Source organism: Jaculus jaculus, chromosome 1 (genome assembly GCF_020740685.1).
Source record: "Jaculus jaculus isolate mJacJac1 chromosome 1, mJacJac1.mat.Y.cur, whole genome shotgun sequence".
NCBI classification, from domain to species: Eukaryota; Metazoa; Chordata; class Mammalia; order Rodentia; family Dipodidae; genus Jaculus; species Jaculus jaculus.
The window spans coordinates 37,125,463-37,139,625 of record NC_059102.1 but is presented as its reverse complement, the minus strand read 5'-3'; the positions used below and the strand labels follow the sequence as shown (position 1 = coordinate 37,139,625).

Here is a 14,163-nt window from a genome sequence, read left to right as displayed (position 1 = left end):
CTCATTTTCCTTTTAATTTAATATGAATTTTCCATACTAGTAAGCATAACATGGTATCTAAGTGTAGTTTTGATGTGCTTTTCCATAATGGCTAATTATGTTGAACTTCTTTTCAGGTGCTTCATGGCCATTTACGTATTTTTTTTTTGAGATATGTCTATGTAAAATGTAGGTCCTTTGTTCAGTAACAGTCTTTGAACTGCTTTTTTTGTTTTGTTTTGTTTTTAGAGGTAGGGTTCCACTCTAGCTCAGGCTGATATGGAATTCACTATGTAGTCTAAGGGTAGCCTTGAACTCACAGAAATCCTCCTACCTCTGCCTCCCAAGTGCTGAGATTTGAACTGCTTCCTATGTAGTATTTTAATATGAAATGATATCAACATAAAATGACATTCATATTTAAGATGTAGCTTTTCATTATGGCTCATAATCTATTTTTCTTAATGAGAAATTTTATTTTAGAGCCCTTGAATTTATAGAAAATTAATTTATGGAAAATTTAGCAGATAATAGGGAGTACCCAATATATAGCTTTTACAGTCCCTTATCCACAATAACACACAGAGAATGTGAATTTGAGATGCTTATGAGAAGGAGAAGAGGATATTAGGAGATAAAGAAACTATATAGATTGTTATTTCTCCTCACTCTCCTATTTTTCCCTCCTTTCTTGCCTAACAATCAAAACTCTATGCTGTGAAAATACAGTTCTATAATCTGTTGTTTGTCCTCATAAATAACTCAATCTGAAACTTTCTTAGTCTTTTTTTTTTTGTTTTTTAGTTTTCTATCCTTGTCACTTTTTATTTTTATTTATTTGAGAGAAAGAGGGAGACAGGGAGAAAGAGAAAGAGAAAGAGAAAGAGAAAGAGAACGGGTGTGCCAGAGCCTCCATCCACTGCAAAGGAACTCTGGACGCAAGTGCCCCCTTGTGCATCCGACTTACGTGGGTCCTAGGGAATCAAACCAAGATCCTTTGGCTTTGCAGGCAAGTGCCTTAACCTCTAAGCAGTCTTTACAGCCTTCTTGACACTTTTGAAGAGAACTGCCCAACTGTTTTTAAAGAATGGACTTCACTTAGGGCCTGTCTGACAATTAACTCACAATTAGATATAGAGTAGGTATCTAGACATCTCTTAAGTGAGTCTGTATTCTTTTCTTGCATCCTACCAAGTGATACTGTGAAGTACTCTTCTCACCTTTGCAACTAATTTGTATTTTCTAAAGAAGACTGTTTGAAGCTGTATTGTTTCAAAATAATTTGTAAATGTTTTTGTTTCTCATCAAACTTTCAATTGGTGTATTTATATCAGCATGGATCCTAGTTTCTTGTTTAATTAAATAAATTAAAATGATTTTCTTCATTAAAAAATATGAGTGGTGGGCTGGAGAGATGGATTAGCAGTTAAGCACATACCTGTGAAGCCTAAGAACCCTAGTTCAAGGCTTGATTCCCCAGGACCCACGTTAGCCAGATGCACAAGGGGGTGCACGCATTTGGAGTTCGTTTGCAGTGGCTAAAAGCCCTGGTGCACCCATTCTCCTCTCTCTCCCTCTTTCTTTGTCTGTCACTCTCAAATAAATAAATAAAAATAAACAAAAAATTAAAAAATATGAGTGGAATTAAAATTCTTACATATTTCTCAAACTTGAATACCAAGATTCAAAATCCTATCTTTGTTTTCAATTCAACAGCAGTTAGTAGAAATACAAAAACATAATCATCATCCATCATTCATTGGTTAGACTTCACAATTTATGGACACTTAATGTGGCATTTATAGTCATAGAATAAAATTGCTATAATATTAATCAAGAAAGTCATCTTTGTTTCATAGACTTCCACATCCTAAATGTTCTTATTCCTACTTGTTGATAGTAGATATACCATGCTTGGTTGATTTGTAACACACATTATTTCCAATTTCAAAGGACAAAACAAAAAGTAGGCTTAGTCACTTGAAACTTAACCATTCTAAGAAAAACAAACAAGTAAAATGTCTACTTTGGTTTTCCAAATACCATATTTATTCTAGCAATAATACCTTCCTTCCTTCCTTCCTTCCTTTTTACTATTTCTTTCTTTCTTTGTTTATTTCTTTCTTTGTTTCTTCATTCCTTCCTTCCTTTCCTTCCCTTCCTTCCTTCCTTCCTTTCCTTTCTTTCCTTACCTTCCTTCCTTTCTTTCCTTTCCTTCCTTCCTTCCTTCCTTCCTTTCCTTCCTTCCTTCCTTCCTTCCTTCCTTCCTTCCTTCCTTCCTTCCTTCCTTCCTTCCTTCCTTCCTTTCCTTCCCTCCCTCCCTCCCTCCCTCCATCCCTCCCTTCCCTTCCTTCCTGCCTTCTTTCCTTCCCTCCCTCCCTCCCTCCTTTCCTTCCTTCCTTCTTCCTCCCCTCCCCTCCCCTCCCTTCCCCTCCCCTCCCTTCCCCCTTCCCTTCCCGCCTCCCTCCCCTCCCCTCCCCTTTCTTCCTTCCTTCCTTCCTTCCTTCCTTCCTTTCCTTCCCTCCCTCCCTCCCTCCCTCCATCCCTCCCTTCCCTTCCTTCCTGCCTTCCTTCCTTCCCTCCCTCCATCCCTCCCTCCCTCCTTTCCTTCCTTCCTTCTTCCTCCCCTCCCCTCCCCTCCCTTCCCCTCCCCTCCCTTCCCCCTTCCCTTCCCGCCTCCCTCCCCTCCCCTCCCCTCCCCTTTCTTTCTTCCTTCCTTCCTTCCTTCCTTCCTTCCTTCCTTCCTTCCTTCCTTCCTTTCCTTCCCTCCCTCCCTCCCTCCCTCCATCCCTCCCTTCCCTTCCTTCCTGCCTTCCTTCCTTCCCTCCCTCCCTCCTTTCCTTCCTTCCTTCTTCCTCCCCTCCCCTCCCTTCCCCTCCCCTCCCTTCCCCCTTCCCTTCCTGCCTCCCTCCCCTCCCCTCCCCTTTCTTTCTTCCTTCCTTCCTTCCTTCCAGCTACTGCAAATGAACTCCAGGTCCATTTTGTGCATCTGGCTTTACATGGTTACTGAGGAATCAAACTCAGGTCATTAGACTTTGCAGGCAAGTGCCTTAACTGCTAAGCCATCTCTCCAGTTCGATAACACATTTCTTAACAAAAGATAGGCATATGAAAAGATGAGTGGTGAGATCCATCAGCCCTCCCTAAATACAGATATGATGATTGGACTATTATTCTGTTTAAAATTATAAGGCTCCAGAGAAGAAAATGGAAAGAAAATTGGAGAAGAGAATCAAGCAAGAATGATCACCATACACACCAGTTTTGAACAGGAAAGGGATGTATGTACACCAGGCAAATTAAATAGAGAATGTTGAGAATCTTGAAAGATCAGATCTAGGATAGGAAAAACTGTTAGTAATTAGAGCCAATTAGAAGAAACAGGAAAATAACTCTTCTAGAAACCCTCAAAAGTAGGTTGAGATGGGCAGATCATAAACTGAAACCATATCAAGAAATTGAGATATACATTGTAAAAAAAAAAAAAAGAGAGAGAGAGAGGAAGGAAAACAGTAATAGTTTATACTTCTTGACTAGAGACTCAAAAATGACCTGTAGAAATGCTCACAAAAACCTTACTGGTACTTTCCATTTTATTGAATTTTTAAATGTATGGTTCTGGTTGTTTTTATGTAGTTCCATCTGTATGCCTATTTTCTTATCTGTGACAGTGCCTTTTTATATCCTCATAAATGATCACTGGCTTTTGGTAGGCCTTGTAGAGTCATTTAAAAGTCTGACAATAGGAATCATGTGCTGTGTGGCCAAGGAGACTAAATAGTATTTCTTTAATGTACTTAGTTCCCTCTCAGCACTATTTACAATACTTTGAGGAAGAGTAGATAATCTCTTAATTGTCTGGAACAGATAATTGTATAAAGATGTATATACTCTCTCCTCAGAACCAAATCACTCTAATTATACCAAATAAAGATTTATTTAGCTTAAATAAGCTCCCAAACTCAGAGGTCCAAAACCTCTAGAAGTATTTCAGTTAATAACTTTTAGGTAAACTTTAATTTCTCTTGGCTTATCAGTAACTAGTTGATATTATTGCACAATTGTTTTAGTTAGGCAACACAATATATTACAAAGAAAACAAAGCCAGTCCAAAAGTAGATCACCTATTCTCTGGTTCAGCAGAGGTCCTGCTATTTTTTACCTTAAGTCTTCCCAAATTTTCTCCACTCTAGGAAGAGAAAAAAGAGTGAGAGGAAAGAAAATGAAGGCTATATCCCATTTAATAGGTATTCATAAGGAAGTGGGACATATATCTTGTTATAAGGCCCTTCTCTTTTCCTGTCCTGTTGTGAACTTCATATTTCATTGTTAAACTAAACAAATTTTATGAGTGAGCATACATGTATATACATGTGCACATAAACATTCATACTCAAAATATGTTTCACAAAGCTCTGTTTCATCAGTATCATCCTAGAGGAACCGGGTTCCCTAGAACACTTACTATGTAAAATAAAGTGCAGGCTTAACAAAAATTTGTTAGTCCCATATAAGTATTTTTCTCTATTTTGTGACATTTCTACCATAATTGGAAGGAGTTACCTACAGATAATTATAGATGCAAATTGAGAGAATTAAAATCCAGAGCCTTTTGCTATTTGGTCTTCTATCATATTGACAGTATCTCAGTGGCCAATCCTATCAATTATTTTCTGAGTCAGTGCCCTGGAGATTGACTGAGATTATATCCCAAATCAAGTTAATTTTTTTCTCTTGATTTTATCAAGAGATATGAAATGACATTCTTACTTACCATTACCCAGTTCCCAAGAAATGTTGTACTTTTTGCTGGCGCTGTACTTCAACAGACTCAGGGCACTAGAACTGTTCCAGGAATTATTGGGATTTCGACGCAGTGCATTTAGAGCAAATATCAGGTGGAGTCCAGAGCAGTCAGCAAAGTTATAAAGTTTGTCTAGAGACCTGGCTGGGAAGAAGCAGAGAAAGCCTGGTAACTTTCAAAGCAGTATTGCAACAAAAGGAGAGCATTATCTACACAAAAAGCCTTTTGGTAAGATTCCTGCTGGTGAGGAATGCTTGAAGGGATGGGCATATGAAAGTTACCTTTACCTGCTGGGCTGGGACATTGCCAGGTGATTAGAACACAGCATACAGAATTCCAGACAGATTGCAAATTGGCAAACAAATCTAGTCCACAGTGCACTTTACTTGTTAAAGAGATTTAATTGCTGCTATTTACAAAGAGGATGATCTCACAAATTAGATTAATTTCTAACTTTCCTGGAAAAAATAGAATATCTAGCATTCTTGTGTCTTTACTTAAGCAGCATAAGACAGGAATAGTGTCAGGGTACAGTCACAAAAGGGGGTAGGCTGGCAAATCTTAGGAAATAACAGCCTACCAGGAGTTTCAAAACATTTTACAGGAGTCTAATAATTTAAAATGAAAATTCTGTTACTGTTAAAGTAATATATTCATTATCAGGTTAATTCCAGATATCATTAACTCCATGACCATGTTTCTCCTTCCTTCATTTGCTGCCAGTCTTGACAGGCTCTCATTTTCATGAGTTACAACTCTGGTACTAGGCCATCTACTTTTATCTTCTTTTCATCCTTCCAGTTTATCTTCCCCCAATCTCTTCCAGCACTTTCAGTCACTTTTATAAACTTTAGTGAGTTTAAAAGACCCATATCTTCCTTAGTTCAAGAGGGAGTTAACAACTTATTCATACCCATTCCCTAACCCCCAGCTTAAGGCTTATTTATTTTAAAGAGTTCTTCATTGTTGTCAGTTCTGATTATAGAATTTTCTCTCTTACTGACCTTTGCTCTAATGATTCTCATTTGGCATACCTTTACCCCCCTTTCAAACATAATTATTTTTTATTTGTCCTCTTATGTAGTGTTTTTGAAGATATGGGTATATGATATATAGGTTATATACATTCTCATTTCAGTTGAAAATAAAATAATAACTACTTCTTAGTCTACCTAAAATCAAATATCATGACAAAAACAATATAGTCATAGATTTCATATTAAAGAAATAATCTTATTTACTAGTTCCAAAGTAACAATTAAAATTAAAACTAAAATGTATTAATGGTCTAGGAAAGCAATACTAAATACAACACACATATCTCATTTTATAATTATGAATTTAACACTCAGTAATAATGTAGTATTATTAAAACATTTCATATAAAATTATATCTTAGGCTAAAAGTTATTAGTACACTTTATTGGTATATTCACAACTGCTATTTAAATAATATCTAAACTACTATGCTTATAAAAATTGGCTTAAAACAATTACTCAATTAAACTAGTTATTTTTGCTTTATAGCATTTTCAAATCTACTAAAAGAAAAAAAAAGGGGATTAATTTCAAGAATGAAAGCTAACTACTCTTTTGTTTTTCTTTTACAAAGTGGTTGTCCAGGCTGGGGGATATACCTCAATGATACTGACCTATTGAAACAAAATTGTTTTCAGTTTTATAAACAAGGGGAAAACATGATCTTGCACTTACCACAGGCAAAATAACATTCATACAGTAGAAATTTGTGATAAAACTTTCAGATCTATTGAGATAAGGCATCAAAAAGACAAGTAGGAAAAAAATGTTAAAAAGGAATAACAACATTTTTCTGTGTGTATCATTAGTGTTATAACCATCTCAAGGAAGGTAAAAACATACAAAAGAATAGGGTGAGGTGCTTGAAGGTGGCTTAGTGAACAAAGGGCTTGCCTTGCAAGCATGAAGATCTGAGTTCCTTAGCACCCACATAAATGCTGAGTGGGTTTGTAACCCCAGCACTCAGGAGACAGACAGGAAGTATCCTGGGGTAAACTGGTTAGCTAGACCAACCAAACTGGTGAGACCTGGATTCAAGTGAGAGATCCAAGCAAGTAAATAAGATGGTGGTGAATAATTAAGGAACCAACTTTTCATCAGTCTCTGGCCTCCACATGCATGTTCACACAACTGAAAACATACATACAACAAATACATACATACATAAAACAATAGAAAACACACAAAAAATCAGGCTTAAAAACTGGCCAGATTAAACATTTTCAGGAATATATCAATATTTAAAAGAACATTGGCAATTGCTAAATTATTATTAGATTATATCTACAACTGTATAATCTATAAGCATGCTATGATCTTTAGATCAAATTTTTTTTTTATCTAGAGGTACTTTGACACCTTAAAATTATTATTATAGCCTCCTTACAGATAATTTGGTTATTAAAAGATCAGCAAGGCTGGAGAGATGGCATAGCAGTTAAGGCGCTTGCCTGTGGAGCCTAAGGACCCATGCTTAACTCTCCAAACCCCACGTAAGCCAGATGCACAAAAGGTGAGGCAAGGCTGCATATTCCACTAGGTGGCACAAACATCTGGAGTTTAATTTCAGTGGCTGAGGCCCTGGCATGCCAATTTTGTTTCTCTCTGTGTCTCACTCTCTCTGTCAATCTCTCTAAAAAAAAAAAAAAAAGTTAAGTTGAAACATCAGCAGAGGTCCAGTTCTTTAATACTCAATTGTTTACTCATATGAATTATATTGCCAGAAAATAGAATTCAATTAAACCATAATGGGGCACTAGGGGTCCAGCAGTCTTTGAACCCCAAGCCCTGGGTGCATTTCTAATTTTAACCAAAGAACTGAATATAAAAAGACTGAGAAGGATAATTATTATATTATTATATTTATTGAGGGAAGTATAGAGCCAAGGAAAGGCGCCCACATGGTTATAGATTACACATGGAGGGCATGGGAAGAAAAGAGAGAAAAGAAAGTTCAAGGAGCTCCTGCTATGTGAGGAGCTGGAGGGGATAAAGAACCCTTATGTAGAGTAGAGGGATCTCCCTGCTGGGCCTGGGTTGAGCCAGCCCAGGACCAGTGGAGGGGACATCTCACCCACAGCTGAAAGTTCCCAAGTGGTCAGAGAGTCTGCCCTCCCCTTGTAAAGGTCTTCATAGCCTTATAGTGGTGGAATGTCTTCTGGCTCACGTGATCCAGAGGAACAGCTGGATGGTTGGGTCTAGGAGCTGTCTCAGGAAGAGGTTAGCCCTCACACCAAGTCTCAGGGGCTGAACTTGGTCAACCACAATGTTTAAATCATATTCCTTGTTGTTTCTGCATAAACAGGTCCAGGGAACTAGACAAGAGATTATCTTTGATTTCAATCACCTTTGATTTCTAGGAAGTGCAGACTTTCCTGCCAGTTTTACATTCCGGGGTCCAGTCACCCTAACTGTATCCCCTCTTAAAATAAAATCTTTCTCATCCATTTTTTAAATGTATTATGACTATTTACACCTTTTTTGCTATACAATGAAATATAGTTATTTTTATGTTTTAGTTCTATTCAAAAACTAAAGTCTAATTGAACATTTGTATCAAAATTTAATATTGGGCTGGAGAGATGACTTAGTGGTTAAACGCTTGCCTGTGAAGCCTAAGGACCCCGGTTCGAGGCTCGATTCCCCAGGACCCACGTTAGCCAGATTCACAAGGGGGCACACGCATCTGGAGTTCATTTGCAGTGGCTGGAAGCCCTGGTGTGCCCATTCTCTCTCTCTCTCTCTGCCTCTTTCTCTGTCTGTCACTCTCAAATGAATAAATAAAAAATTTTTAAACAATTAATATGAATGATATTCATTTAGGTAGATTATTATCTTCATTTAGCCATTTTCTAGGACTATGTCTATGTAATGGTGGTGCCTGTGTTTGTTTCATATTTATTTGAAAAATACACATCAGACACAGAAGAATACCAAACCTGTAACATCGTGATTTGATGGTTCTAAGACAAGGCAAAAGTAATTTGAAAAAAAAAAAAAAAAAAAAACCTCAAGGAAAAGAATAGTGAACAAATAATTAGAGGGCTTAATGAGGCAAACATTGAGTACTAGGATGGAAAATACTTCACTAATGATATATTTAAGTTCTTCTTATCCATGAAGTCTCTTAAGTCCAACACTATATCCTTCAAATAAACACTGGACACAATTTCTATATAAATTCATCTTGAAAAATTCTGTTGCATAAAAGTAGTCCATTATGATATTGAAAGGGATGAAAATGATCTGTTAAAATAATTGCTGCTGGTTTAAGCTCTAAAGTTCACTAGAGAAACACAAATTTGAATAGAGGAAATTTAGTAGATGGTCAACAAATGCAATCTGCCTTGGAATCTTTGCTTCCAGGTTCCATCCAAACAAGATGACTTTCTATTTTTTTCTACCAAAGGATGTTGTGCCTCCTTGTGCCCTATTTGGTGGCCTCAGTGTTACACAGGAATGGAATAGACTGCAAAGGAGCACTGTCCAAGGGCAGAGTGAAGGGGTGGAGCTGCAGCTAGAGGGAGATACTAATGGTGCATAGGTGTGGTGGAAGACCAAGAAATCTAGTTCTAAGAAACCATGAAGAAGAGTTAAAAGGAGGTGTGCCTCAGAAACACTGGGTGTTAGTAAGAAGTCCAGAAAGAAAAGAATTGAGTGAAGGCGAGTCTTTCTCCCTCCCCCCTAACTCCATTCCTATAGCTATGAACAAAATGGAAAAGTCTTTACTCTCCTTATCAATCATATTTAGTGTGGCTCATGGGGGTGGTGAAGCAGGGGCAGAATTTTAGAAGCAGTAAATGTTGGAATGCTGCTCTAAACAAGCATCCTTGAGAAGGCAACACAAGCAGAGACATAATGTAGGTAAGGGAATAAATCAAGTGGCTAAGTACAGAAAGAATTTGAGACAGAAAATAAAGGAAAGGCAAAGGACTAGGGAATGACAAGCATGAGACTGACAAATGTGGGAAAAGAGTGTATGCCAGTGTATCCACCCCCAGAAAGAGTGAGAAAACAGTAGGAGATGAGGTCACAGTGGAGCAGGGCCAAGCCATGTAGGGCCTTACTGGCTATTGTAAGAACTTTGTCTTTTACCCTGACTGACACAGGAAACAACCAGATTGTTTTGAACAGAGCCCAATTTACATTTTAAAACATCATTGCCTCTACTGAGCTGAAAGAAACTGGAGGAGGTCCAGAGTTTTTCAAAATAGTCTGATGAAATTTTGCTGTTAGAAATCCCTGTCATTTTTTGACAAGCTACATTATTCCATGAACCCATGTTAATATAGTCTTGTTATTTCTGCTTTGAATATTCTTTTCCTGAAAAAGAAATTTTTATTTATTTATTTGCAAGGAGATAGAGAGAGAGAGAAGATGGGCATGCCAGGGCCTCTGGCCAAAGCAAACGAACTCCAGATGCATGTGCCATTTTGTGCATCCAGCTTTATAAGGGCATTGGGGAACTGAACCTTGGATGTTTGGCATTGCAGGCAAGTGCCTTAACCACTGAGCAATCTACCCAGGCCTGGAATGTTCTTTCCCTTTTTCCTTCACTCTTCATAGTCCATACTAAAGGCTTCTTCTGTGAGAGCCTGTTGACTCTCCATGGTAGAAAGAGTGCAGGGATTTCCACTAGCCTCTCCTGGCTCTTCATCTGTTTCTGTTTCTGTTACAGCAAGAGCCAATAAGCTTATTGTTAGGCTCTGCCTTTCTCTTCCCAGACAGACTGGTGTATTTGCCAAAAGGAAAATACCATGTCCGCCTTTTAGCATCCAATCCAGTATCTGGTACATAATAGTTCTTAATATGCATATGACTCACACAGGTATTATTTTGGCCTATTCAATGCCACTTACAATTTATGCCCTAGCTATCCAACCTCAATAATCATTGTTAATTGCAACAAATTTGCTTTAATTATGTCCATTACTGCATTCTGTAAAATACATTCAAATAATATACTCATTATTTTAAGTGTTCATTTAGAGTGAATAATACTGGTGAGGCATTGGTGATCATGTAATAGCAACTGAAAGAATAGATAAAACCAGAAAAGTGAAAGAAAATCCTGTGAGGCAAAGTCTGAACCAACTCTGCCTTTTGTAATTCAGAGAGGACCATCAGTTAAATAAGGAACCATTTGGATAGGTAAGTAAAACCATCAGGGAGACATTTAATTGTAGCTATTAAGAGAGATCAGTTTGAAAATTGCCTAGGTGAAGAACACAGTCATTTTAGAAAGAGGGACGGTATCTCTAATATGAGAGTTAATTTTATAGGAAGAGAAGTATCACTAGGTTAGTCAGGGCAATGAAACCTTAACTAGGTTATAAAGAAATCAGTGTAAAATGTCTGCAATTTAACTGAGGTTGTGGAAGGAGAATGAAATTTTGGAAATATCTGTGAAAAATAATTACAACACTAGAAAAGACTACGGGTTAGAGAGTAACTGTTGCATTAATGAACTGAATCAGATTAAAGGAAAAACTGAGTGCCAGTGAGTAGGGCAGTCTTTTGGATCTCATTAGAATGCCAGCTAATGACAGGAGGGAAGCATAAAAGACCCTGACATGCAGAAAAAGACTAATGCTATTCTTGAGAAATGTGCTTTCAAAAAACCAGTTTCTAAAAATGTGAATAGTAGTTTTCAAGGCTATTTTGGAAATACCTGTTAAAAATTTAAATGCACAGTATGTTAGACCAAGTAATCCTACTCACTGCAATCTATCAGTGAACATACCCAACATTTGATTCTTAAAAAAATAATCTAGGGCTGTTTTGAAAAATGTCTAAGGTCAGGAAAAGATTAGAGAAAATTAAAAAAAAATACCTTGGGTATTTCTGATGTCAAATAGAAAGAATTTTAAAAATGATGGATTTTTTTCAAACTGATATAGGAGTCAACCCTAAGGAATCTAGCTCTCTAGAACCAGAGCTGAGGCGATTTCTAAAACAAAATAAATAATGGGACATTATTTTGTCATGCCATGTTCCTGCTGCCCCATTCCCACATATCATCTAGGAAGTCATTGTTTTGGGGGAATGGATATAAATATCAAGGCATGAACATTCATTCTGTCTATACCAACCACCACTCTTCATGTGGTGTATGGTTGATAATACTGCCTGATATGAGAGCTAGTAAGTTTGACTCCTCTACTATTGCTGAGGCTACTAGTGATACAGGATCTTTCTAGCAACAGAGCTAATTTCAGTTCTATCTGAAATAATGTCCATCACCTGACTTGTGCCACCATTCCATTGTCAGAGTGGCCACATAATAGTTATCTGACACCACAGAGTGTACCACATCTGTCTGTGCCATTAGTACATCCCTAATGCTGTGCAGGATACTGAACACAGTATATCAATTCATCTTTGCTGTGAAGAGATACTCCTATAGGCAGATTACACTATGCTGTCTACGAGAAACCAAAGATAATAGTGTGTGTCAAATTGACAGCCAAGACAGCTCTTCAGAAGAAAACCATTTTCTATAAAAAGAACCCCCCAAAGTATAAGAAATGTTCCAGATTCTCTCTCTATCTATCTGCCTCTCTCTTTCTGTCATTCTCAAATAAATAAATAAAAATAAAACAAAAAATTAAAGGACTAGAGAGATGGCTTAGCAGTTAAGCACTTGCCTGTGAAGCCTAAGGACCCTGGTTCAAGGCTTGATTCCCCAGGACCCACATAAGCCAGATGCACAAGTTGATGCAGACATCTGGAGTTCTTTGGCAGTGGCTGGAGGCCCTCGCGTGTCCATTCTGTCTATCTATACACCTCTTTCTCTCTTTCTATGTCACTCTCAAATAAATAAGTAAATTAAATAAAACAGAAATGTTCCAGATGCACAAATTTCAATGCAGGAGTACAATAAATATGAGAAAAGCAACTTAAAATGATGTTACCAATAGGACACAATTAACTAGAAACAGATCCCAAATAGAATGATATTGATAAGGACCCTGATAAAGAATTTAAAAGCATGATTATAAAGAATTTCAGTGAGATTCAAAAGAATGCAGAGTTGAACAAAAAAGGAAAACAATTTAAAATTTGAAAAAAAACTTGACAAGGGGACATATCTTACAAAAAAAACTTACAGAAATTTCTATATGGACAACTCAGTTGATCAAAAAAAATACAGTTGAAAGTTTAAATTATAGTCTAGGTCAAAAAGAAGAATTAATATTTGAACTTAATGACATATCTTTGGAAATAACCTAACTAAACAAAAAATATGAAAAGAAAATTAAATGAATGTAGAGACCTTTGGGTTGTAGTGGTTTGACTCAGGTATCTCCCATAAACTTAAGTGTTATGAATGCTACAGCCTCAGCTGGTGACAATTTGGGTATTAGAGCCTCCTGAGGTGATATATTGGCAAGGGTGGGCTTATGAGTATTATAGCCAGCTTTTCCTTGCCAGTGTTTGGCACACTCTCGTTGTTGCTGTCCACTTTATGTTGGCCAGGAGGTAATGCTCATCCTCTGCTTATGCCATGATTTTCCCTGAAATCATGGAGTTTCTCCATGGGCCTACAAGCCAAAAAAAACCCTTTCCTCCCACAGCTGCTTTTGGTTGAGTTCTCTGTGCCAGTAACTCAAAGCGGACTGCAACAGTAAATTGGTACTGAGAGGGGGTTTGTTGCTGCTAGAAACCTGACTCTGTGGCTTTTGGCCTTTTGGAGCTAATTTGCAAGTGGAATGTGGAAGGATTTGAAACCTTGGCCTATAAGATGCCTTGTAGTGCTGTAAGTATAGCTTGATGGACTCTGGCCAGACTTGAAAGACCTGAATGTAGTAAGAACTATGAACTGTGAGGTTTGGCTTGTGAAGGTGAAAAAGAGCTTAGTCGCACCTGGTCTAAAGGCAGTTTGTGTGAGAGTCTCGCTATTATGTCTGTGTCCCCAGAACTTGTATAAGGGTTTGTTGTATAGAAATGGATTGGTGTGAACAGATAGATATGGCAAAGACAGAAATGAAATCTTTGGGCCAAAACTGCTGGTTGTTCAGCTGCGATTGGCTGAGAGTTTACAACCATTGAGATTGGGCCAACTGACCTGAATTGGGACAACAGAAAGAATTCAGACTCTCTTTTTAAAGGGTTGAATGCTGAAGGAGTTTCATGTTCTTAAATGCCTGCTTTATTCCCACCTGGACTAACAAGTTGGTAGCCCACATGGTACTATGGAATATAACAAATGCAGGCAAGAGAGAGTCATTGTATTTGCAACATAGTTTTGTTTTTTAGAAATGGCCATGGACAGTGTAAAGCAGGCTTGTTGGATTACCTGTGTGAAGGCCTAATGGAGCCATGAGGATGAGCCATGAATT

At 37.7% G+C, this 14,163-nt stretch overlaps 1 protein-coding gene across 2 annotated transcripts in view; it reads right to left on the bottom strand.

Annotated features, from left to right (window-relative positions):
• Hpse2 (heparanase 2 (inactive)) overlaps nt 1-14,163 on the bottom strand; it is an 814,466-nt gene that overhangs the window by 330,291 nt on the left and 470,012 nt on the right. For both annotated transcript variants that reach the window (XM_004669882.2, XM_045142106.1), the window contains exon 4: nt 4,754-4,927. In XM_004669882.2, the coding sequence (XP_004669939.1) occupies nt 4,754-4,927 (174 nt within the window). The remainder of the gene's footprint in view (nt 1-4,753; nt 4,928-14,163) is intronic.